This window comes from Dendrobates tinctorius, unplaced genomic scaffold (assembly GCF_039654945.1).
Source record: "Dendrobates tinctorius isolate UK_male_01 unplaced genomic scaffold, ASM3965494v1 ptg000046l, whole genome shotgun sequence".
Classification (NCBI taxonomy): Eukaryota; Metazoa; Chordata; class Amphibia; order Anura; family Dendrobatidae; genus Dendrobates; species Dendrobates tinctorius.
In genome coordinates this window covers 32,294,462-32,319,689 of record NW_027361714.1, presented here as the reverse complement: position 1 = coordinate 32,319,689, position 25,228 = coordinate 32,294,462, and the positions used below count along the sequence as shown (strand labels likewise).

The 25,228-nt window shown below is 47.0% G+C and overlaps 1 protein-coding gene across 1 annotated transcript in view; it reads left to right on the top strand.

Moving 5' to 3' along the window:
- TMEM244 (transmembrane protein 244) overlaps positions 1-1,031 on the top strand; it is a 68,733-nt gene extending 67,702 nt beyond the window's left edge. The window contains exon 7 of the mRNA XM_073576134.1: positions 900-1,031. Coding sequence (XP_073432235.1) covers positions 900-994 — 95 coding nt within the window. The 3' untranslated portion in view covers positions 995-1,031. The remainder of the gene's footprint in view (positions 1-899) is intronic.
- The last annotated feature ends 24,197 nt before the right edge of the window (positions 1,032-25,228 follow it).

The window sequence follows — 25,228 nt, the reverse complement described above, 5'->3', positions numbered from 1 at the left end:
TCATTGCATTATGGGAACTTCCGATTCCGGTATTTAATATTGTAAAAATATCGGAACTCGGTATCAGAACTCCGATACAGCGAATATCGGCCGATACCCGATATTTGCAGTATCGGAATGCTCAACACTACTAATGATGCTTCATTTCAGGGAGAGGGCAGAGGCTCTGAGAGTGGCAACAGCCTCTGTCCCTTGCTCTAATGAGGCTTGCTTTGAATATCCCAGCATGCATTGAGATTCTCAAACAAAGCATCATCCCACAGAAAATAGGGATGAAATGCAACTGGGAACTTACTCCTTTTGAAGAGTAGTCAGATAAGTGGGTCCCAAATGATTTCTCCCTGCCAGCTACCCTGGATTGATAGGTTTCTACCTCCTTGCGTTTATTGGGAGATACCTGTCACTCCATGGCAATGGGCGAGAAGGAAACACCGGGGGATACATGTCCCACTAGTCTCCCAGCAACTTATTAAGTTAATTTTCCCTGAACACCACAGTATTACAGAGTCATGCATACTTGGCTGAGATCATACATCAGCTGTCAGGGTCACTTTAAAAAAGTATTATGGATACATCAATTTTCTTTAAACACTGGAAAAAGATCTCATTAATTTCTATGTTAGAGTAGGACACACAGAATCAAATAATAGAGCTCATTGTAGATATACATGTCGGTTTGTTAGGACTCTTCCGTGTTTCAAATAATTTTATAACGCACATCTTTTATTTTATGCAACACAGCACCATCTACTGTTAATCATTGACCATCTATAATGCATGATACTTAATTGTAAAATAGCAATTGCTTTCCTTCAAATATAACATACATACAAACACAGTCTTGTAAATTAATTAGGGAATTGCTTAAATAACTGCTCTTTTTCTTTTACAATATTTAGGCATTGGTTTGACTGCAATGATTTGTGGAGGACAAATTCTGGCTTATTTCCTGTACAAGAACAACTTTATCTATCCGGACCTGAATGATTTTTGAGCTAATCATTTTGAAAAATAAATATTTGAATTAAAAAGATACTGCCTTTTGAGCATCTGTGAAACAAAATAAAAGTCTTTAATAAGTTATTAATTGACCTGTACAGTTTTTACAGTACATGCCCTTTACAATGTACCAATCCATGTGCAATTTTGTCAAACCGTACAGAGGTGTCTATCAGTAAAGGAGTTGTCCCAAGATCATTCTTCAGGAGCACGCTGCTGTCCTCCTCCCAACTTCCTGCCTACTGGGAGGCGGTGCGCTTCTAAGGCTATGTGCCCACGTATGCAGAAAATTTCTGCATGAAAACCGGACTCCTTCCCAGAAAACGCGCGTTTTTTTCCTTGCATTTTTTGCGTGTTTTACGCGCATTTTTTATGCATTTTTTTCCGCGCGTCCCCAGTCTTCTAGAAAATAGCTAAAAACGCATACTTTTCCGCAAAATTAATGAGTATGCTTGGGACTCCGCAGCGGAAAAATCCACAGCATTAGCACAGCAACTGGGGAATCACATAGGATTGTATGGGATGAATTTTAACTAGCGTTTTTTAAGCGTTTCTGCGGTGGCCTTGCCACTGCTGAAACACTTAAAAACGCAACGTGGGCACACAGCCCTAATGTTTCACTGTTCGAACAAGCGACATAAACTGCTATCTCTCCAAAGGAGCATAGGGGATCTAGAGTTCCAGCCAGCTTCACAGCAGTGCTTTCAAGCTTTAGGCCACATTCACACATTCAGTATTTAGTCAGTATTTAGAAACCAAAATCAGGAGTGGGTGAAAAATGCAAAAGTGGTGACGAGTTGCTAGTATACATTTCCTCTGACTGTTCCACACCTGAATTTGGCTTCCAAATACCGATGTAAAATACTGAACGAATACTGAATTTGTGAACATGGCCTTACAGCAATAAACACTGAGATCCTTGTCAAGGAGATCAGCCAGCACTGACTGCAATGGTGGCCGGTAACCTAAGCAAAGAGCAGTAAAGAATAAAATGAAAAATCTCTCTGTTCTTGAGAATGGACAGGATTTTGAGTATTAAATTGCAAAGTAGTTTATTTTTACAAAACTTATGTAGTTTTGCCCGTTTAAGAAGATGAAACAACCTTTTAGAATTTTCTCGAATGAAACAAAGTAAAGTATTTTTTAAATATATTGTAGGGATTGTACTTGCTCAGGTGCAACGAGTGGCAACGAGTGGCAATCAGGAGGCACGTTCCTTTTAAAGTTCATGGGGTTTATTGCTTCACAAACCTATAAAACAGAACAGAACAAAGGAAATAGCCTTTAGCTCAGGCAAAACAAAGTACAAATGTCCAGTACTTCAGGCTCGGTTCTGGAGCCTCAACACACACAGAAGGCTTATCCCTCCCCACATACAGCACTTTGATAAGCAGTTGCCCACATTATATAGGTATAACCACACCCAAGAACCCATCACCTGACTAGTCACATGACTGTGACATCACTGCAGGTCCTGAAACACATATAGAGGTACGGTGACATCCCTTAGTGCTTGGCACTTTCCCCCATTAGACAAGGGATTCTTGAGAGGGCATCGGCATTACCATGTAGCTTTCCTGCCCTATGTTCTACATGGAAGCTGAAGTCCTGCAGGGCTAAGAACCAGAAGGTGACCCTAGCATTTTTACCCTTTGTTTCCCTCATCCATTTGAGTGGGGCATGGTCAGATATCCATCTAAAGTTACGTCCCCCCAGATAGTACCGTAACGTGTCCAACACCCACTTTATAGCCAAGCACTCCTTCTCTACGACTGAGTAATTCCTTTCACATGAAGATAGCTTTCTACTCCGGTAGAGAAAAGGATGCTCCTCCCTATGTATCTCCTGGGAAAGGACTGCTCCTACCCGAAACCTGAGGCGTCATCGGAACGGGTTGCTTACACAGAGCCCCTTTAATTTCTTGGAAGGCTGACTCTGCTTCTTCGGACCATCTGATCATTACTGATTTTATCCCCTTAAGAAGATCGGTCAGAGGCACAGCCACCATGGCGAAGTTTGGGATGGACCTCCTGTAATATCCCATGCTCCCCAGGAAGGCTCTAACCTGCTTTTTGGACAAAGGTCTCGGCCATGTTTGAATTGCCTACACTTTACAGATTTGGGGCTTTATTTCGCCTCGTCCCACTACATATCCCAGATACTTGGCTTCTTCTTTACCCAAGGCACACTTCTTCAGGTTTATTGTAAACCCCGCCTCCCTTAGCACATCAAATACTGCTTGGACCTTTTCCAGATGACTCTCCCAATCCGGGCTAAAGATGACAATATCATCCAGGTACGCAGCAGCGTATCGCTTTGAGGTTCAAGGTTTCTATCCATAGCCCTCTGGAAGGTCCCCGGAGCTCCCTGCAGGCCAAAACGGCATCCAGACATATTAGAAGCATCTGTCTGGTGTAGAAAATGCAGTCTTCTCCTTGGCTTCCTGTGACATGGGGATCTGCCAATATCTTTTTGTCAAATCTAAGGTGGTTATGTATGTGGCGGGCCCTAGTCTTTCGATGAGCTCATCAACGCGTGGCATGGGATATGCGTCGAATTTGGAGACCTCATTCAGATTCTGATAGTCATTACAGAGCCTCCATTCACCATCCGGTTTTGGGACCAGGACAATCGGGCTCGACCAACCGCTCTTGGATTCCTCAATGACCCCGAGCTTCAACATTCGCTGCACCTAGTTGAAGATTACTTCTTGGCGGGCCTCAGGAATTCAATAACACTTCACGTTCACCCGCATATGTGGCTCTGTCAGAACTTTGTGCTCAACGACCTTTGTGCCCCCGGCAACTCTGAAAACAGGTCCCTCTTTTTCTGGAGCAAATCCCAGCGCTGCTGTTTCTGGGCCATAGATAGCATCTCAGCTATAGTAACCCCTTCAACCTCACCTTCTGGATTGCCCAACAAGCACAGAGTTACCGCTGGCTCTCTATCTTGCCATGGCTTGATGAGGTTGACATGGTAAACATGGTTTGGTTTCCATCTTTATGGTTGGTGAATCTTATAGTTTACCTCACCAATAGTGTTGAGCATTCCAATACTGCAAATATCGGGTATCGGCCGATATTCACTGTATCGGAAGTCCGATACCGTGTACCGATATTTTTACAATATCGGATACCGGAATCGGAAGTTACCATAATGCAATGAGCCACTGTTGTGGCTGTGATTGGCTGCTGAAATGATGTTATCATGATGCGCGGTCTGTGCACAGACCCCCGGCAGCTGGCACAGACCCCCGGCAGGCCCGTACAGACCCCCGGCAGGTCCGCACAGACCCCCGGCAGCTGGCACAGACCCCCGGCAGGCCCACACAGACCCCCAGCAGGCCCGTACAGACCCCCAGCAGGCTGCACAGACCCCCGGCAGCCAGCACAGACCCCCGGCAGGCCCATACAGACCCCCAGCAGGCCCGCACAGACCCCTGGCAGTCGGCACAGACCCCCGGCAGGCCCGTACAGACCCCCGGCAGCCGGCACAGATCCCCAGCAGGCCCATACAGATCCACGGCAGTCCGCACAGACCCCGGCAGGCCCGCACAGACCCCCGGCAGGCCCGTACAGACCCCCGGCAGGCCCATACAGACCCCCGGCAGTCTGCACAGACCGCCAGCAGCCGGCACAGACCCCCGGCAGGCCCGTACAGACCCCCCGGCAGCCCCGTACAGACCCCTGGCAGTCAGCACAGACCCCCGGCAGCTGGCACAGACTCCCGGCAGGCCCATACAGACCCCCGGCAGTTGGCACAGACCCCCGGCAGGCCCGTACAGACCCCTGGCAGTCCGCACAGACCCCCGGCAGTCCGCACAGACCCCCGGGAGCCGGCACAGACCCCGACAGGCCCGCACAGACCCCCGGCAGTCTGCACAGTCCCCCGGCAGGCCCGTACAGACCCCCGGCAGGCCCGCACAGACTCCCGGCAGGCCCGCACAGACTCCCGGCAGGCCCGCACAGACCCCGCCCCCACATACAGATACGTACAGTGTCCGCCCACACTCTTTCACCCTCCCGAACAGGATGTGCAAGTACAGAAACAAGTTTTTTTAATTCCGATATTTCTGTCCCACTGACTTGAATGGGACTTCCGGTACCGAAATCGGCGAAACTCGATACTTTTTGGGTATCGGCCGATCCAATCGAATCCGATATTTCTCAATATCGGATGGTATTGCTCAACACTACTCACCAAGCTTCTACACCACCTCATAGGGCCCTTGCCTTTTGGCCAAGAACTTGCTCTCTACCGTCGGAACTACTGTAGCACGAGAACTCGGTCTCCTGGACTGAACTGTCTCACTCTTGCAGATCGGTTGTAGACCCTGGCCTGAGCTTCTTGTGCCTGACGGAGGTGTTCTTTCATGATGGGCATCACCTTCGCAATCCTCTGCTGCATCAGTGCCACATGCTCAATGACGCTTCTGTGGGGCGTGACTTCGGCTTCCCAGGTTTCCTTGGCTATATCTAGGATACCTCACGGATGTTGGCCATGCAGAAGCTTGAAGGGCGAGAACCCCGTGGAGGCCTGTGGAATTTCACGGATGGAAAACAGAAGACACGGTAAGAGACAATCCCAGTCTCTACCGTCTTTCTCTATGGCTTTTCTTAGCATGCTCTTCAGTGTCTTGTTAAATCTCTCAACAAGGCAATCTGACTGAGGATGGTACACTGAAGTTCTCAACTGGGAGATTTGTAGAACCTTGCATAACTCCCTTATCACCTTGCTCATAAAGGTGTCCCCAGGTCAGTCATCATCTCCTTCAGCAAACCTGTCCAGGAAAACACATGGACCAACTCGCGGGCTATACTCTTTGCAGAGGAATTTCTCAGGGGAATTGCCACAGGATAGCATGTGGCATAGTCCAGGATGGCTAATATATTCCGATGGCCCCGGACTGATTTAATTAGGGGACCGACCAAGTCCATGGCAATTGTTTCAAGTGTCCAGTACTTCAGGCTCGGTCCTGGAGCCTCAACACACACAGAAGGCTTATCCCTCCCCACATACACCCCTGTGTTAAGCAGTAGCCCACATTATATAGGTATAACCACACCCAGGAACCCATCACCTGACTAGTCACGTGACTGTGACATCACCGCAGGTCCTGAAACACATATAGAGGTATGGTAACGTCCCTTAGTGCTTACATGCACTAAAGAAAACACTCTGGGCTACATCCCAGAGACAAGCCATCTCTGTGACACATATCTCCCATCGACTATATGACCCTTAGCCACACCACAATATATTTTTATAAATAGGGCTGCCTAAGGGAGATGTACGATCAACTGATAACATCTTTTGAATATATATTTTTAGCATATCTGTTCTTTTCACAATTTCACAAACCTGTAGAAAAGCATGATCCTTTTGACCTAAATCTGTTTGTGGCACAGTTACCAGTCTAATATGTATATGAACTGCTCAAGGATTCATGCTCTATAATTTGCCACCCATTTTTTTTAGTGAGTAGTCCCTCTTAATCAGAATTCAGCCAGCACTCTAGGTGCTGAAACCTTTTTAATTTAATTTACTAGCATGCATTGTTCCTGCAATTGTGTAGCAGACAGCCTGCACCAAACTGAAACCCTGCCTCTATTTTATGCCTGAATGCAGTATGACAGACAGGAGAGCAGGTACAAAGGGAGAAAGACCCATCCCTACTCCCTATCAACTGTCTTGGTGTCTCTGCTGCTACAGAAAGATTAGGTAGTGTTCACAGCACATCCTGTTGCCGACTGAGAACTCCTTATGAATAGCTGAAAACGGTACTCAGAGGTTCCTCCAAATGAGGCAAACAAAGTCTAAAATATGAAATTCTGGACCCTATTCATCTTTATATCCAGACACAAAGCTGAGACAGAGTTAGTGGTTTCGGGTGCCCTTTGAGGACGGAACTATCGGGACTGTCACCACCGTTGCCGGGGGAGGTTTCTTCTGGGAGGGAAGGACCTTCACGCTGGACAGCAGGGGGCATGGGGAATATAAAAAGGACTGAGCATGGGAAAGTGTCAGACTTGGGAGGAAAGCGACTAGAGAATGTTGACTCCCTCTCCACTGCTCCAGCTGACAGCTCCAAGCTGCTCATCCCTCAGAGCGCTGACCCTAAGATTGACTTTGACGGTATTAAGTTATCACCTGACCCTGTTCTTTTGGGCAGTCCAGTCCTGCCTGTGGTGACAGATAAGCTGACTTGCTTTGTTTCTAAAGACTATTCCAGAGGACTGTCCACTGCCGCGGTCTATGAGCATGCACACAGCTCGTATTCGGCCCCATCGCCGAGGAATCCACATAATGGTTTATTTCTACATCCCAGCGCACCCAAGCTAGTCAGGACCGGATCCATCAGCATCGTTGGAAAACAGTGCTTCTCGATCCTCCGTAATAGAGCCAGAGACGTTGTTCACGATTCGCGACGCCATCGGGAGATTTTCCAGCCTTTCCTCTGCAAGAACTGCAAGCAATAAGTTACCCTGTTTTTGCATATCTTTCTCCTGTGCATGGTGATTGTGCTTAATTTCCATAGTTGCTGTTATTAGTCTAGCCTCTCTGCGTGAAGTATTCCTTGTTTAACTTCCTGTACAGTAAATTCTGTTAGCCACTTCTCTGTCTCCAGCTCTCCACTGCATTCAACGAACTACTCCTCTTACATTTTGGCGTAGTCAGCAGGATGCATTCTGATTGCACAAAGGCGTCAGAACAGGCAGCTGGGCACAGAACAGAACCAGTATCTCTCTGGGGGCAATGCTGAGTAACTTGCCAAAATTTACGGGGTCTAATACTATGTTGTGGAGTTGGATGGAATGTATGAGGGGTATGATGAGAATGCACCTTATGACCCCCGCACTAGAGGCCGAGGTGGCCATTATGGCTTTGGATGGGGAGGCTCAAGACTCCATGATGCTGCGTACCCCCCGAGACCTTGATACATTTGTTAAAGTGCTCCATGGGGACCCCACTGATGTAGAGGAACTTAGGATTTGCCTTATGCCTAGATAAGGGGAGACGGTTACGCAATTCATGAATGCCCTACAGGAATTACACACCGCCATTGTCAGAAAAGATGGAATGGGGATAGGGCTGACAGTTGTTGTGTTGCGTGACTTGTTGGTGATTGGCCTGTGGGACGCCCTGACCAAGCAGAACCTGAGAGAGCAGGTGCAAACAGACCCTCGCATCACTTTTGCTGACATAGGGAGAGAGGCCCGCTCACGTGAACATGAGCAGGGGAGGATAGACCCAGTAGGGAAGGTCCAGAGTGGTGAAGCAGCAGTGCAGTCGGTAGCTGAACCCCAATGGGTTGAAGAGATGAGAAAAGAATATTGATGAGCGAGCACAAAAATGCTCGGGTGCTCATTGATCGAGTCGAGCAAATTGGAATACTCAGGTACTCAGACAGAACAACGAGCCCAATGTAAGTCTATGGGAGACCCGAGCATTTTTACCACAATCCCCCCAGGGGTCCTTTCAAGGTCTAAAAATGTCAGAAAATGATGAAAACTGCTACAGTTGTGGCCAAAAGTATTGACACCCCTGCAATTCTGTCAGATAATACTCAGTTTCTGTTAGGAGTCAGATTTCTGCCCTGGCTATGCAGAGATCTAGACCCTTACATCCTGCAGTCTCCTGCTATCCATCCACTGCAGGAGAGATTGCAGAAGAGTTTGCTTTTCAGCAACTCTCTCCGGAGCCTAAGTCCTTCACCCCATACTCTGATCATGCTCCTGGGACAACCTCCCATTGGAGCTCAGGAGTCAGGTGCTCAGGTCCTGCTCCTGATTCCATTAGTCCAGCTCAGGGTTATGGAGACTTCCGGAAGGTCCCGTACACTATAAAAAGTGTGCATGGCTGTTCCGCCATGCGCTAGTATTTTCATACTGCTGCTGTGTGTATGGTAATGGATGCTTGGACTGGTGGATGACTTACTATGAAACCCCTTCCCTCTGATATTACGATTGTGTGAGTGATTGGGCAGCCGCCAGTAGCAGCACTAGCGCCAGCGCGCTCCAGCCATACCTTGTGCAGTAGCTAAGCATCCTGCATTGCGCCAGCGTCCTTGCAGCGCCTTGCTTGCAGCTCTGTTCACGCCACGCGGCAGTTGCAGCTTATTTCTGCGTCCACGGTTGCGATGCAGTGACGTTTTAACTACTCCGGTTTTTGCCTACCGCATGTGTGCCGCTGAGTCCCTGTGTTACTAACAGGCTCAGCGTTACTTTTCTATTTTTCCTGTAGCAGCTCTGTGCACTTAAAGGAGACTGCTTGATTGCACCTGGGTGATATAGAACCCCGTGCACATTACCGCCACAGTGCTCTGTGTCTTCTAGCTGCGGTTCTTCCATCTGCCGCACGGTGGACCCCGGGCAGCGAACACGTTTATTTATATTTTTTTAAGCGTGTTCCGCCACCGTAACAGTTTCTTCCTGATTGCAAACACAAATTCTTTGGTATTATTATCTTCATTTAATTTGTCTTAAATGAAAAAACACAAAAAGAATTGTCCTAAAGCCAAATTGGATATAATTCCACACCAAACATAAAAAAGAGGGTGGACAAAAGTATTGGCACTGTTCGAAAAATCATGTGATGCTTCTCTAATTTGTGTAATTAACAGCACCTGTAACTTACCTGTGGCACCTAACAGGTGTTGGCAATAACTAAATCACACTTGCAGCCAGTTGACATGGATTAAAGTTGACTCAACGTCTGTCCTGTGTCCTTGTGTACCACATTGAGCATGGAGAAAAGAAAGAAGACCAAAGAACTGTCTGAGGACTTGAGAGACCAAATTGTGAGGAAGCATGAGCAATCTCAAGTCCATCTCCAAAGACCTGAATGTCCCTGTGTCTATAGTGCGCATTGTCATCAAGAAGTTTAAAGCTCATGGCACTGTGGCTAACCTCCCTAGATGTGGGCGGAAAAGAAAAATTGACAAGAGATTTCAACGCAAGATTGTGTGGCTGTTGGATAAAGAACCTCGACTAACATCCAAACACGTTCAAGCTGCCCTGCAGTCCAAGGGTACAACAGTGTCAACCCGTACTATCCGTCGGCATCTGAATGAAAAGGGAAGGTATGGTAGGAGACCCAGGAAGACCCCACTTCTTACCCCGAGACATAAAAAAGCCAGGCTGGAGTTTGCCAAAACTTACCTGAAAAAGCCTAAAACATTTTGGAAGAATGTTCTCTGGTCAGATGAGACAAAAGTAGAGCTTTTTGGGCAAAGGCATCAACATAGTGTTTACAGGAGAAAAAAGGAGGCATTCAAAGAAAAGAACACGGTCCCTACAGTCAAACATGGCCGAGGTTCCCTGATGTTTTGGGGTTGATTTGCTGCCTCTGGCACTGGACTGCTTGACCGTGTGCATGGCATTTTGAAGTCTGAAGACTACCAACAAATTTTGCAGCATAATGTAGGGCCCAGTGTGAGAAAGCTGGGTCTCCCTCAGAGGTCATGGGTCTTCCAGCAGGACAATGACCCATAACACACTTCAAAAAGCACTAGAAAATGGTTTGAGAGAAAGCACTGGAGACTTCTAAGGTGGCCAGCAATGAGTCCAGACCTGAATCCCATAGAACACCTGTGGAGAGATCTAAAAAGCGGTTGGTCGCAGTTAATTTGGCTAAAGGTTGTGCAACCAAGTATTAGGCTGAGGGTGCCAATACTTTTGTCTGGCCCATTTTTGGAGTTTTGTGTGAAATGATCAATGTTTTGCTTTTTTCTTCATTCTCTTTTGTGTTTTTTCATTGAAGACAAATTAAATGAAGATAATAATACCAAAGAATTTGTGTTTGCAATCATTTTCAGGAAGAAACTGAGTATTATCTGACAGAATTGCAGGGGTGTCAATACTTTTGGCCACAACTGTAAAATGCCATGGGAACATCATGGCGGCTGCCCCTGGAAGCATTTCTCACTCCTAGGTCACAGCTCTAAACAATGTTGTCAGAGTTTCATGCCCTTTTTACAGGCGCACCAAAAAACCTACAAAAACAAAACAAAAATGGATTTTGCTGGGAAATATGTTAAGGAACACCTTTCCAGGTTAATGACTTTTATCTAAGCAAAAATAATTAACCCCAAACAAAAATGTTCCTCCACCTATGTTCACACACAGCGTTTTTGAGGCGTTTTGCAACTTTTGCATTGCTTTAAACCAATACAATTGCATTCACTGGGAAAGGTCATTGTAACATTTAAAAACCCTAACTGGCCATTTGGTGTGTGACACACAAGCAGACACATCTTGTTTAATTTTTGAAGGAGGGACTCTTAAAGTCACGGAGCCTATTTTTACAGGGGCATCAGGTAGCGTTAATCTTCTTAAAGGGCCATTATTAAACAGTGGATCTCCTATGCTGTTATTGCCTAAGCAGTGAGTGGATGGGCTGACAAGAATTACGACACACCCCAAAACCCCTTTCACGAAAGGTACAGGAGAGCTTCCTAAAAAAAAGTTGCATTGAATGCAAGGCCTGGCCTGCCTCAAAGTTACATGCACCCCAATAAGCTTTTCAAGCCACGCACTGAAAGGGCACAGGAAAATCCACTTCACATTATTCATTTTGGACTCCCAAACTCTTTTCTCATGCATTGACAGCAAGGCCTGCCCTGCTACCAAGTCATATGCACCCCAATAACCCCAATCCCTCTTGGAAGAAATATGGAGGAGGGCCTCATAAGAAAATTTCCCATTACAAAGGAGCGGGTCTCCTAGACTTGTAATGCACATACACTAAGTGCAATGGCTGGGAAACATTTTCCCCTGTGGGGTTACACCTCAACCTTTTTCAGAAAATGTATTTTACGCCCAGCAAAACCACCCACCCTTGTTAAGAATTCGACACTGGCTGTAGCAGCATGGAACACATTAACTCTCGTGATCTAGTGGTGGTGGATGATGAGACGTGGAGGAAGGCCTCATTAAAAAATATGCCCAATTTAAAGGAGCAGGTCTCCGAGACTTGTAATGCCCATACACTAAGTGTATGGGCTAGCAAACATTTTCCCCTGTGGGGTACACATCAACCTTTTCCATAAAAGTATTTTTCGCCCAGCATCACCACCCACCCTGGTTAAGAAATCAACATTGGCTGTAGCAGCACAGAACACGTGAACCCTGGTGATCTAGTGGCAGTGGATGATGAGATGTGGGTGAGGGCCTGATTAAAAAATCTGCCCAATTAAAAGGAGCGGGTCTCCTTGACTTGTAATGCCCATACACTAAGTGTATGGACTGAAAAACATTTCTCCTTGGGGGGTACATATTTTTTAAAATTTGGTGACGGGCATCATAACACCCTTGCCAAAAAATAGAGCGGCTGGAGCATGATGGAATATGTTCACCCTGGTGCTCGAGTGGTGGTGGATGAGGAGAAGGCGGATGAGGACACCAAATAGCCAAAATCAGGAAACGTATACCCATGTGTGGATGTTAAGAGGTGCATGGGAATACACCTCCCAAAAAAACACTACATTGGAGGTTATGTTTCGCTGTCATCATTTGGTGGTATCGAGAATTCTGGCCCAATCCAACCCTTGTTCATTTTTATAAGAGTCAGCCTGTCTTCATTTTCCATTGGCAGGCGAATGCTCTTATCAGTGATAATTCCACCAGCGGCACTAAAAACCCGCTCTGACAAAACGCTATCAGCAGGGCAGGCCAGGACCTCCAAGGCGTAGAGAGCCAGTTCATGCCATGTGTCCATCTTGGATACCCAATAATTAAAAGGCACAGAGGAATCACGGAGGACGTTGTAACGGTCAGCAAGAGACTCCATCAGCAACTTATAAAACATTGCATTCCTTGAGACATTACCCCGCGCCTCAGGGCCAGGGCGATGGGAGGGTCTGAGCAAACTGTCCCAGATCTTTGCCAGTGTTCCCCTGCCTCTGCTGGATTGGAGATGTGACTCTCTCGCCTGTCCTCCTTTCTTGTCCAACGAACTGTTATGTCTGTCGCCAGCGTTTTGAGATGGGAATTTTTTTAATAATTCTGTAACAATGGCCCTCTCATACTGCACCATTTAAGTATACTTGTCTGCCTCTGGAACAAGAGATTGAAAGTTCTCCTTGTAGCGTGGGTCTAAAAGTGTCACTACCCAATTATGACTGTTATCCAATATTTTTACAATACGAGGGTCACAGGAAAGGCAGCGCAACATAAAGTCAGACATGCTTGCCAGACTGGTAACAGGCAAGCCTTCCATGTCCTCACCAACAGGATGACTGACCAAGGTGTCCTCCTCCTCCTCCTCTTCCTCCCTATCCTCAGGCCATCCACGCTGAACAGATGGTAAGACAGTTGTGCTTGTAGTACCGTCTATAGCGCATGAAAATAGCTCCTGATTTTCCTCCTCCTCTTCCTCATTGTCAACCGATCCACGTTGGTATGACATGAGGCTGGGCTGTGTGTAATCACCCTGTAAGATTCCTTGATCTATGTCCTCGTGCTCCGCCTGCAATGCATCTTCTTTCATTGTGAGCAGAGAGCTTTTCAGTATGCAGATGAGCGGGATGGTGATGCTAATTATGGCGTCATCGCCGCTCACCATCTTGGTAGACTCCTCAAAGTTTTGGAGGATGTTACATACTGTATGTCTAACATCCATGTCCACTCCTGAGGTCTTATGTGTGGAGTCAAACCGGAATAATGATGGCATTGTTGATGCTGGTATTCAATAACTGCCCCCTTCTGCTCATCAATTCTTTCCAACTTATGCAGTGTAGAGTTACAATGCGTGGGGACTAGAGATGAGCGACTTTGCCTTTTTTCGGGTCGAGTCGGGTTTCACGAAACCCGACTTTCACAAAAGTCGGGTCGAACGTAATCGGCCGATTATCGTGAAAAGTCGAAGGCCGACTGAAACATGAAACCCAATGCAAGTCAATGGGGAAGAAAAGTCGGCAGTGAGTGGAGGACAGGAAACACACCTACAGTGCCCATTTTAATGCCAAAAACATCAAATCTTATTACTTAGCTTGTCAACCTCAATTTACTTTATAATAATAGTTAGGCATTGAAAACTGGGGGTTAATTGGCTAAAGTTGTCGGGGGGAGTAGGGCTGGCTCCAGATTTTGGTGGGCTCAGGGCCAAAGAGTGTCAATGGGCTCCTTTAACACATGCCAAAATTCGTGATCCTCTGATACGGCAGAGAAATAGCGGTATAGTACAATGAAAAATTCTTCACTTCTTACATCACATGACTGATATCCATTTTAAATTCTCCAATAGCTCCAAAAATGGACAGTATATTACTCCATACAGTATTATGGCCACCGCATAGTGCGCTATACAGAGTAATGAGGCCCATATATTTCTCCATACAGAATCATTGGTCCCATATAATGTTCCATACAGTATATGATGAGCTCCACATAATGCTACAGTATATGTTGGTCCCCATGGATGAAGCTCCACTGTCTTATGGGCCCAAATAATGCTCCATATATAATGGGCCCAATTTCTAATGCACCAGTGTATAATGGGCCCTGTAAATGCTGCTCCTGTGTCTGATGTCCACCTTTGGAATGCTCCAGTGTATGGTGGGCCCCATATATCATTCTCCAGAGTATAGTGCTCCCCAAAAATTGCTCCCAACCTTTAAAGCAATTAAATAAGTCTCCTCGCTAGGGAATCCCTGTACTAGTCAGGACTCCTCGTCGTCCCCATCTTCCATATCTCTGCACTTGGACTGTTTAGGCAGAGGGCGTACAGACGTGATATCATCGTGCTCTCTAATCAGAATGTCACTGTCAGGAAACGCGGAAGACGTCACGGCGGTGGAGCAGGGAGAGGTAGGTATTTCAACTTTGCAAGTGCTGTGATCCTGAGCAAGCAGGGGGGGCCCATTCATTGGCGATGGCACTGGCACAGGTCCCCTCATAGTACGGCGGTGTGTCTGATGGCGGGTGGGCCCCCAACCATCAGAGACACTGTATTGTACTATGAGGGTCCCTGTGCCAGTGCCGTCGGCCAAGAGTGGACCCACCCACCTGTTCAGAGCAACGGCACTTGCCCGGCTGCACCAGGTGGTGACCCCAGCCCTTGGGGGGGCATCCCAGTTAGGGAGGTTTAAAAAATGGCATATGATGATGTGTAGGCTGTACATTCAGCAGCTGCAAATGGAGCAATTTGACAAGTCCGAGGAAGAGGAGGACAAAAGCGAGCCAAATTTCTGGCAACCTATGTGTCATCAGGGGAAGGTGGGACAAAATCCTTTGAAATCCACGCATGGTGCATTTTAATGAAGGTTAGATCATCAACATTTTGGGTCGACAGATGGGTCCTTTTTTCTGTCAGGAATGATCCAGCAGCACTGAAGACTCTTTCAGATATCACACTAGCAAGCGAGCTCCTGTAAGGCATATTGTGCCAACTCAGGCCAGGTGTCCAGTTTACAGGCCCAATAGTCAAAGGGGAATGACCTGTGAGGGAGAACATCGATATTGGAGGAGAAGTAGTTTGTAACCATAGTTGACAACTGCTGTCTCCTGTCACTTGCAATCGATACAGTATTACCAGTCGTGTGAGCGGTACTTGAGAAATCAGTCCACAACATGGTCATAAAGACACCGGCTCCAATGCCACTTTGGCTGTGTGTACCATGAACACCTCTTCTATTTTGCCCACTTCGACTCATGGGAGAACCAGCACCGCTGCTGTGTAATGGGAATGCCTCAAACAAATGGTTTACCATAGTTGCTTGTATGTTAGCCAATATTATTTCTAGGTTCTCCTGTGGCATGATGTTGTGTAATTTGCCTTTAGAGCGTGGATCGAGGATGCTGGCCAATCAGTAGTCGTCATCCTTCATCATTTTGGCAATGCGGGGGGGTCCCTTTTTAGGATCCGCAAGGCATAATCACACATTTGGGCCAATGTTCCAGGTGTCAATGATGCACTGGCACTGGTTGGTGGAGGAGCACTTTCTGGCAAATCCACATCCCTCCTGTCACGCACAAACCCTGTACCTGACTTTGCCACACCAACATTTTCTCTTGCCCCCAGAGAAGCATCCTCCTCCCCAAAATCATCATCCCCCTCATCCTCCTCCTCTTCCTCTTCTTCCTCCACCTCGTCCAGGATAGTTCCCTGACCAGACAATGGCTGACTGTCATCAAGGCTTCCCTCATCCTCCTCCTCCTGTTCCTCCTCCGCTGCAGACGCCTGATCCTTAATGTGCGTCAAACTTTGCATGAGCAGACGCATAAGTGGGATGCTCATGCTTATGATGGCATCGTCTGCGCTTACCAGCCATGTGCATTCCTCAAAACACTGAAGGACTTTACAGAGGTTTCAGGTTTGACCACTGCACACCCGACAACTCATGTCTGCCCTCAAACTGTCTGCCCGTGTATCCTCCCACAAATGCATTACAGCCTGCCTCTGTTCGTACAGCCTCTCAACCATTTGCAGGGTGGAGTTTCACCTTGTTGCAACATCTATGATTAGGCGGTGCTTGGGGAGGTGGAGCAATCGCTGCAGCTTCTGCATACGACTGGCGTGTACGGGCGAGCGACGGATGTGCGAGCACAGTCTTCGCACCTTTTGGAGCAGGGCTTTTAACTCCGGATAATTATTTAGGAAGCACTGCACCACCAGGTTCAAAGTGTGAGCCAGGCAAGGTATGTGTCTGAGTTTTGCAAGGGCTATGGCTGCCACAAAATTCCGGCTGTTATCACTGACTACCTTGCCTGGCTCAAGATGTAGACTGCCCAGCCATGATTCAGTTTGTCACTGCAAGTAGTCGGCCAGTAACTCCGCGGTGTGTCTGTTGTCACCCAAAGACATCATCTAGCTGTTCGATAGTGGGACACCTCGTGTGCAACACTGGCAGCTGCGGATGGAGTGCTCGTGCGACTGCGCTCTGTCGACGAGCTTTCGCTTCTGGAGGAGGGTCGAACGCCTACAGCCAACTGTTTCCTATAGTGGGCTAGGCAGCACTGTTCCACCGCCGCTGTCCCCTGTGGAGCCTGCATGCACCACATTAACCCAGTTCACAATGATGGACACGTAATGGCCCTGGCCATGCCTACTGGACCATGCATCTGTTGTGAGGTGCACCTTTCCACTCACTGATTGTTTGACTGTATGGACAATGAGGTTTTTCACATGCAGGTGGAGGGCAGGGATGGCTTTTTGAGAAAAGATGTGCCAACAGGGTAGGTCATAGCGTGGGACAGCGTAGGCCATGAGCTCTCGGAAAGCTTCGCTTTCAACCAAATGGAAGGGCATCATCTCTAATGAGATCAGTTTGGCAATGTAGGCGTTCAATGCCAGTGTACGCGGATGAGAGGATGAGTACTTTCTTGTCCTATTCAGAGTGTCTGCTAGGGTAAGCTGGACTTGAGAGCTGCATATGGGGGAACTAGCGGTGGACTAGACGGACTGAGAGGGGGTTGGTGATGGTGATGGTGTTGATGGTGATGGCCTAGATTCAGTGTTTCGTTGCAAAACCATTGTGATTCCCTGACTGCTTTGGCCTTGCGGCGACACCTCCATATTTATTGCTGGTGGTGTGCTTACCAGTGGCGGTGGTCTTACAGTGGGGGAAGCGATGGAGCGTTGCTGGCTATCTTCAGTTGGAGCAGGTACACATGTGGTACCTGAGGTTTTGTAGTCCATCCACGCTTGCAAGTGCATGGTGGTTAAATGTCTAAGCATGCAACTGGTATTCAAATTTCTGAGATTTTCTCTCGGCTAAAGGTCCTTTCACACTTCTTACAAATAACCTTTGCCTCATCAGTAGGATTTTGGACAAAGAAGTGCCACACTCCACTCTTCCTACTATGGTATAAATTTTCAGGGCTTGAACGCTGTGCTAATTTGACCGTGTGGCAAAGCTGTCCTGCACCTCTTTTGGTTTTTGTTCCATGTTTTTGGAGAGCTACGGGCTTCTGATGTCGATGTCGATGCCTGCTGCGGATCCTTCTCCTCATCTGAGCTATTGCCAGCGGCACCCTCTTCCCCCAATGGATGCTACTCTGGGTCAACAACTGGGTCATCCATCACGTCCTCTGCAATTTCATCTGCACCTTCCTCTGTGTCACCGTGTAAGGTGGTATTGTAACATCCTTCTGCAAGTCTGGGCTGCAGAAAGACAGCACCCCGAGTAACCCCGATACCCTTTACCCCTATACAGTGATCTGGATTTACAGCAGAGCCCAGGAGGTGCTGTCAAAATAGGGGCAGTGCGCCAGAGCAGAACGGTCACCAATAGAAAAGCAGGAAGGAGCCAAAAACATGGTCAGAGCCAGGCAAGCAGTGGAGATACAGAGATGGCAGGCAGAGGCAGAGTCGAGAGTCCAGGCCAAGGTCACAAAACAGGAGGGCGGTAGAGGTGCAAAAACGGCAGGCGGTAGCAGAGTCGAATATCCAGGCCAAGGTCACAAACCAGGAGAATAGCAGAAGTACAGAATCAGTAGGCAGAAGAGAGGTCAGGGATCCAAGCCAAGGTCAGCGTCAGTAGTCGGGAGAAAGGTAATGGTACAAAAACGGTAGGCAATAGAATAGTCAGAAATCCAGGCTGAGATCAGAGTAAACTATAGTAAATCACAAAGCAGCACACAGGGGAACCAAGAATATATCCGGCGGCTTGCAAGCCCAGTCCCAAAGTATTTGAGGGATCAGGTCATCCCTCACAGGCTCCCGGGATGATGATGTCATCAGGACCGCCCCAAGGACCAGACCTGATGATGATGCACCAACCCCTTCATGACTGACAGAGGAGCGGAGTCTGCGTCCACTAGATGCCTGCGCAGAAGCCCTTTCACTGTTGGCGCCTCCCAGTGGCCGAGGCAGGAACAGCAGGCCCCGAGTTCGACGGCGATGTGTCAGTCCGGCGCCTAATGGTGGCCGAGGCCTGGACAGCAGGCCCCGAGCCCGAGGGCGGCGTGACTGTCCGTCGCCTCCTAGTGGCTGAGGGCGGAACAGCAGGCCCCGAGTCTCACGGCGACGTGACAGGTATAATATGCGGGAAGGTGCACCTGAGTTTCATCAGGGCCAGGTTCTGGCTCAGTAGACTGCCAGAGCAATGTAGTGCTGTGGATCAATGTTCCAGCAGAATCATCTAGGAGTGGCTGTGCATCAGTGCACTCCATGTCAGATTCATCTTAGACTGGGGAATTCAGGATTTGACTGGATAACCCAGGCATGGTATGTGAAAAGAGCTCCATGGAGTAATCTGAAATGTGGGCCGCTGCATCCTTCACTTTTGGTGGGGGTGAAGGACACAAGGAAAGGTGTTTTTCCTGACCAGAACCCTGCACTGACGAGTGATTGCAGGTTTTGAAAGTTCAGAAGAGGAGGCAATAGAGCTGGTGGCTGTTTCGGCAATGTAAGCCAAAACCTGTTCCTGATGCTCCGGCTTTAAAAGTGGTTTTCCTACTCCTAGAAAAGGGAACCTTACAGGCCTTCTTATGCCAGACGATGACGCAGTCTCAACACCTCCTGCCTTAGCTGATATTGTGCTTTTGGCATAACCAGCAGATGCACCACCACCACCATCAGTACCAGCTGCCCCCCCTGCCCATGTTCGCGGCCTCTTCCACCATACTTCCTCATGTTTGTGAAAATGTAATAAAAATACCAGCAGGTATATGGTACTGTATGAGGAGCGTACAGCTGTATAAGGTGTAGGTAAAAATTTAAATCTCCATATATATTTCCTTAGTCACAGACACTCTCCCAGTATGCATTTGACCGTAATCCAACCAGCAGATATACGGTACTGTATCAGAAGCGGACAGCTCTATACGGTGTATGTATGGAAAATGAAAATCTCTGTCTATTTTTTTACGGAGTCACACCCAGATAGCATGTATTTGTCCGTGATACCAGCCGGTACACGGTAGTGTGTGAGGAGCGTACACCGCTATACGGTGTATGTATGGAAAATTTTAAATCTCCATCTTTTTTTTACGGAGTCACACACACACACGCTGTCTTTGCATAGATTTGACCGTAAGACAAACACCAGATATGCGATACTGTTTGAGAAGCGGACAGCTCTATACGATGTATGTGTGGAAAATTTAAAATCTCCGTCTATATTTGAGTCAACAGCAGATATGCGATACTGTTAGAGAAGCGGACAGCTCTATATGGTGTATGGAAAAATGGAAATGTCTGTCTATGTATTTACGGACTCAGACACACACATGCGCTGTCTCTGTATAGATTGGACCGTAATCCAAACAGCAGATATACGATACTGTTTGAGAAGCGGACACCTGTATATGGTGTATGTATGGAAAATTTTAAATCTCTGTCTGTTTTTTTACGGTGTCAAACACAGATAGCATGTATTTGTCTGTGGTACCAGCCGGTACACGGTAGTGTGTGAGGAGCGTACAGCTCTATACGGTGTATGTATGGAAAAATGAAAATCTATGTCTATTTTTTTCCGTAGTCACACACAGACGCTGTCTTAGTGTGGATTTTACCATAATCTAAACAGCAGATATACGGTACTGTATCAGAAGCGGACGGCTCTATACGGTGTATGTATGGAAAAATGAAAATCTCCATCTATCTTTTTACAGAGTCACACACAGATAGCATGTATTTGTCCGCGATACCAGCTGGTACATGGTAGTGTGTGAGGAGTGTAAAGCTCTATATGGGGTATGTATGGAAATGTTTAAATCTCCATCTATTTTTTTACGGAGTCACACACACGCTGTCTCTGTATAGATTTGACCGTTATCAAACAGCAGATATACGACACTGTTTGACAAGCGGACAGCTCTATACGGTGTATGTATGGAAAAATGGAAATCTCCGTCTATCTTTTTACGGAGTCACACAAAGATAGCATGTATTTGTCCGTAATACCAGCAGGTACACGGTAGTGTGTGAGGAGTGTACAGCTCTATACGGTGTATGTATGGAAATTTTTAAGTCTCCATCTATTTTTTACGGAGTCACATACACACACTGTCTCTGTATAGTTTTGACCGTTATGAAACAGCAGATATACGATACTGTTTGACAAGCGGACAGCTCTATACCGTGTATGTATGGAAAATTTTAAATCTCTGTCTATTTTTTTATGGAGTCACACACACACGCTATCTCTGTATAGATTTGACCGAAATACAAACAGCAGATATACGATACTGTTTGAGAAGCGGACAGCTGTACACGGTGTATGTATGGAAAATTTAAAATCTCCGTCTATTTTTTTACGGAGTCACACACAGATAGCATGTATATGTTCGTGATACCAGCCGGTATACGGTAGTGTGTGAGGAGTGTACACCTCTATACGGTGTGTGAAAAAATGAACGCTCTGTAACTGTGCAGAAAATCAGAATAAAAGTTTTTTTTGCTTTTAAAAAAGCAGTCTGCACAGCAGTGTGCACACAGCAATGCAGCTATCAGGCAGCCTTTTAAGGCAGCCTAATAACCACCAGCGCTTCTGCACACACAAAAATCCTCCCCTGTCACTGCACACTAACTGTGCAGTTGAAATCGCTATCTGAACAAGCACAGTTTTTTTTCTTTGTTGCCTAACGCTCTCCCTATTGAGAATCAGCCGCAGCAACCTCTCCCTATGCTAAGATTGGCAGATGTAAAATGGCGGTCGGCGGTCACAGCCTTTTATACCCACTGTGACACCACACAAAGCAAGCCAATCACACGAATGCCCTTCTCTAAGATGGTGGTGGCCGCTGCCGATGTCATCGCGTTGCTCACAGTGTGCGTTCTTGATGATTGGCTGAGAAAAGGCGCTGAAAGCATCATGGGAAACGCGACTTTGGTGCGCGGGTCGGCAACCTCATGGCCGACCTCACGCTATGGTCGGGTTTCGATCGTCGAAACCCGACTTTAACGAAAGTCAGCGACTTATGAATTTGACCGACCCGTTTTGCTCAACTCTACTTTCATGAGTTATTTACAAGTTTCTCTTTGTTTACAGCCATTGACATGTCGCAGAGGTTAACACGTGAGGAGCGGATAGATATTATGTAGATGTCTGGTGAACGTAGTACCCGGGTCATTGCAGCAGATTTCAAAGCAAGACACCCTATGCAAGAAAACTGTCACCAATCCCATTTTATTTAGGTGTATCCATATAAATGGCCCACCTGGATCCTGTCCCGGAATCCTCCTGTTCCAAGATATTGTCCAGTGGTGCGGTCCAGGCCTTCTCACCTTCAATCTAATGTAAGTATGAGTGCCTGTACTTTTGCTGTGGCCAGTCTGAAAGTTCGTCACTTATGTTTTTCTTTCTGTTCCTTGTAGACATTGCTGTGCTAGTGTCCTGGATGGAGGCCTGTTCCGGATTTCCCCAGTTCTGCTGTCCCGGTGTTATGCTGCCGTCTCAGGGTTGTGCTGCCTTCCAGGTGTTGTGCTCCTGTTCCAGTGTTGTACTGTTGTCCTGGTTCTGTGCTGCATGACTGCTGTGCTGTTGGACTACTGCCTATATTGAAAGCGTCCATTTTTTTTCTTTGTCTTCATTGTTGTTGTATCTAGTTAAATTGTTCTTATCTGTTCTTTTCTAGTGTTTCACTTGACTGCTGCCTGCTATTCCAACATGTCCTCCAATGAAGACCAAAATGCTTCCCAGAGTGGTCATGACAGTGATTATGCAATCACATTTGATATACTGATTGGTATGTATTGACTGACAATAGACATGTGGTAAATCATTTATTTTCTCTACAGGAACCTTCCAGAGCAGGAGCAGCTGAGTGGAAAAGAAGCTTCGCAGAGTCGTCGGTCTCAAGTTCCTGAGGAGGAAAGACAGTGTTTAAGTAATCTTTTCATTATCAGAGTTGTAATTGAATTTGGTTTCAGTTTTGTATCTTTTAAACTATATGACTTGTAATTTTTTTTCTTTTTATTTCATCTATAGGTTCCACAACGTGAGGAAGGCAAACCAGAGATTGACAATGACAAGCTCATTCCTGCAAGTGCGAGTAGCATTGTGGAACACCCGTGATCATAACCATTCCGACTCACGATTGATTCAACAACTCTGGGAAGAAGTGGCCTGATTGCTGATGGATGATTGGGACCATACCACCCCAGAAAGGATTTTCGTAAGTATTGCAATGTGGTTTGATGCATCTGTTTTCCTGTAAATGTGGATGCCTTTTTTTTACAATTGATTTATTTATTTTTTTCTTCCCCCTTCACAGTGAAGAGAGTCAAAGCCTGTTGGCATTCGAAGAAGGATTGCTTCAACGAGGATATATGAGAGGAGATTTGTGAACTTGGAGCAGCACCACACAACCTAGATCGTCCTCAGTTAGAGCGGCCCCTAATCGAACAGCCACCAAACAGTCCCAATCATCCACCAGCGATAGAACACCAGGCAGGCTTCACAGGCTGGGGAACAGGAAGCCGGTACATCAGGTTTTCCTCTTTCTCAGCCCTCTGCCACTGGTTTTGTTGGGCCTTCTCACCAGCGGCAGAAGGACTGAGAGAGGACAATCATGCCCGAGTTTATTCATTTAAGGTCGATTTTCCAGGATAGGATGAGGAAACTTGTGGAAAGAGTGGAAAGTGGGTTCACTCATGTGAACACACTTTTCCAGGAAGTCCACAGACACCTTGACCTCCTGGAAGCTGACCTTCAGAGACCGGAGAGACATTTTTTGTCGGCAATCGAGTGGGGCGTGTCGGAAAACCTGCCGCCTGACCTCCAGCTGTATGTAATGAAGGCCTGTCAGGCTGCTTACACCAAGGCCATGCAGCAGTCAAGATATCAACAGCTGCCACGCAGTTCTTTTCCTACATGGCAAGAAGGTCCAGCACAGCACCAGTGGCATGATACGCCAGTACCACAAGGACTTGGATACCAACAACTGAATTATGCTCCACCATCGCTGGACATTACGTCAGTTCCTACAGTTCCCAGCTATACCACGCTGATGAGTGCAGCACCTCTCCAGCTTGCAGCACCCACCGCGCAGCTGATTGCTGCACTCCTCCAGCTAGCAGCACTCATCACGCTGCTGAGTGCAGCACCTATAGAAAGTAAGAAACGCCAAGGGAACATCAAAAAAGAGACACACTCAACACGCAAAACAAAACCCATGGAAAAAGAATTTTTCCAGAAAAAAAACCCTCTACCTACACCCTCCCCTCCAAATGTGTCACTGTTATCCAATTTGTCTACAGTACACCTTTCCTTGTGTCTCTCCCTTCCAATGTGTCTATCCCTTCTATGTCTATCCCTTAAAATTTGTATTCCACTCCTAATGTGTCTTCTCCAAGTGACCCAATCCTCCATTTTGCTGCCACTTCCTCTGTAACCACTCCCTCACCCACTCCTACCCAATCATCCCAGCCCAACACCCCCCTGGTCCACAATGTCACACCTTCCAACCAATGCCGATCCTAAACCCCATATCGAAACAGTTTATTAAATTATTTATGTTAAAAACTATTTTTAATTTATTTTTGTTTATAAAAAATGTTTTGTTTTCACAATCACTGTGTTTATCTCTTAATTTGAAAACGCATACATGTGTGTATTGTATAAAGGGTGTTACAGTGGAGGTGTTATTATTATTAAAGTTAGCAAACAGTACAGGTATATTTGCAAGCGGATAAAACCATTTTGTCTTGCCATGCCACATGTCCAATACCAGAAACAAGTAAGCAGCAAATTGATTCCTCATTTGGATAACTTCCAATGTATTCCTCAGAGGGTGATCTTGGTAATCATGCAATGTGCTTACTTCAGGTTCATCAAGTTCTAAGTGGTGTCGCTCATTCACCAGGATGTAATTGTGCAGAACAACACATGCTTTTGGGTCGCCCTCCCAGGGCTGTGGGGTACTCGGTACCAGACCGGTGTCAGGGGGATGTGCCACAGCAGCGGTGACCTGGTCCGTGGCCATGGGCGCCCAAGCAATGGGGAGATGTAGTTATGGTAGGATAGTTTGTGACGCCACCCGTGGTGTTTGGCAAATATGGTGTTAGGCCAACGCTGCATACAGATCCGCTGGGACTGATGGTATGTGCAGCTTAGATGGTAAAGCTCCCCACATATGGAGCTGTAGTCCCTGGGCAGTGTAGATCTAGCTGGCACGGGGATGTAGCAATGCTGAAAGCGTAGGGAACAGGCAAGACACAGCGGTTGTAGTTTCTGTACCTTTACTGAGTATATGCAGTCCAGAGTCCTGATTACAGATGGTATTGGAGCAGGTTAGCCTGGAAGCAGATCAGGATTCTCTCTCAGCAGAAGGGCTGTGCAGTC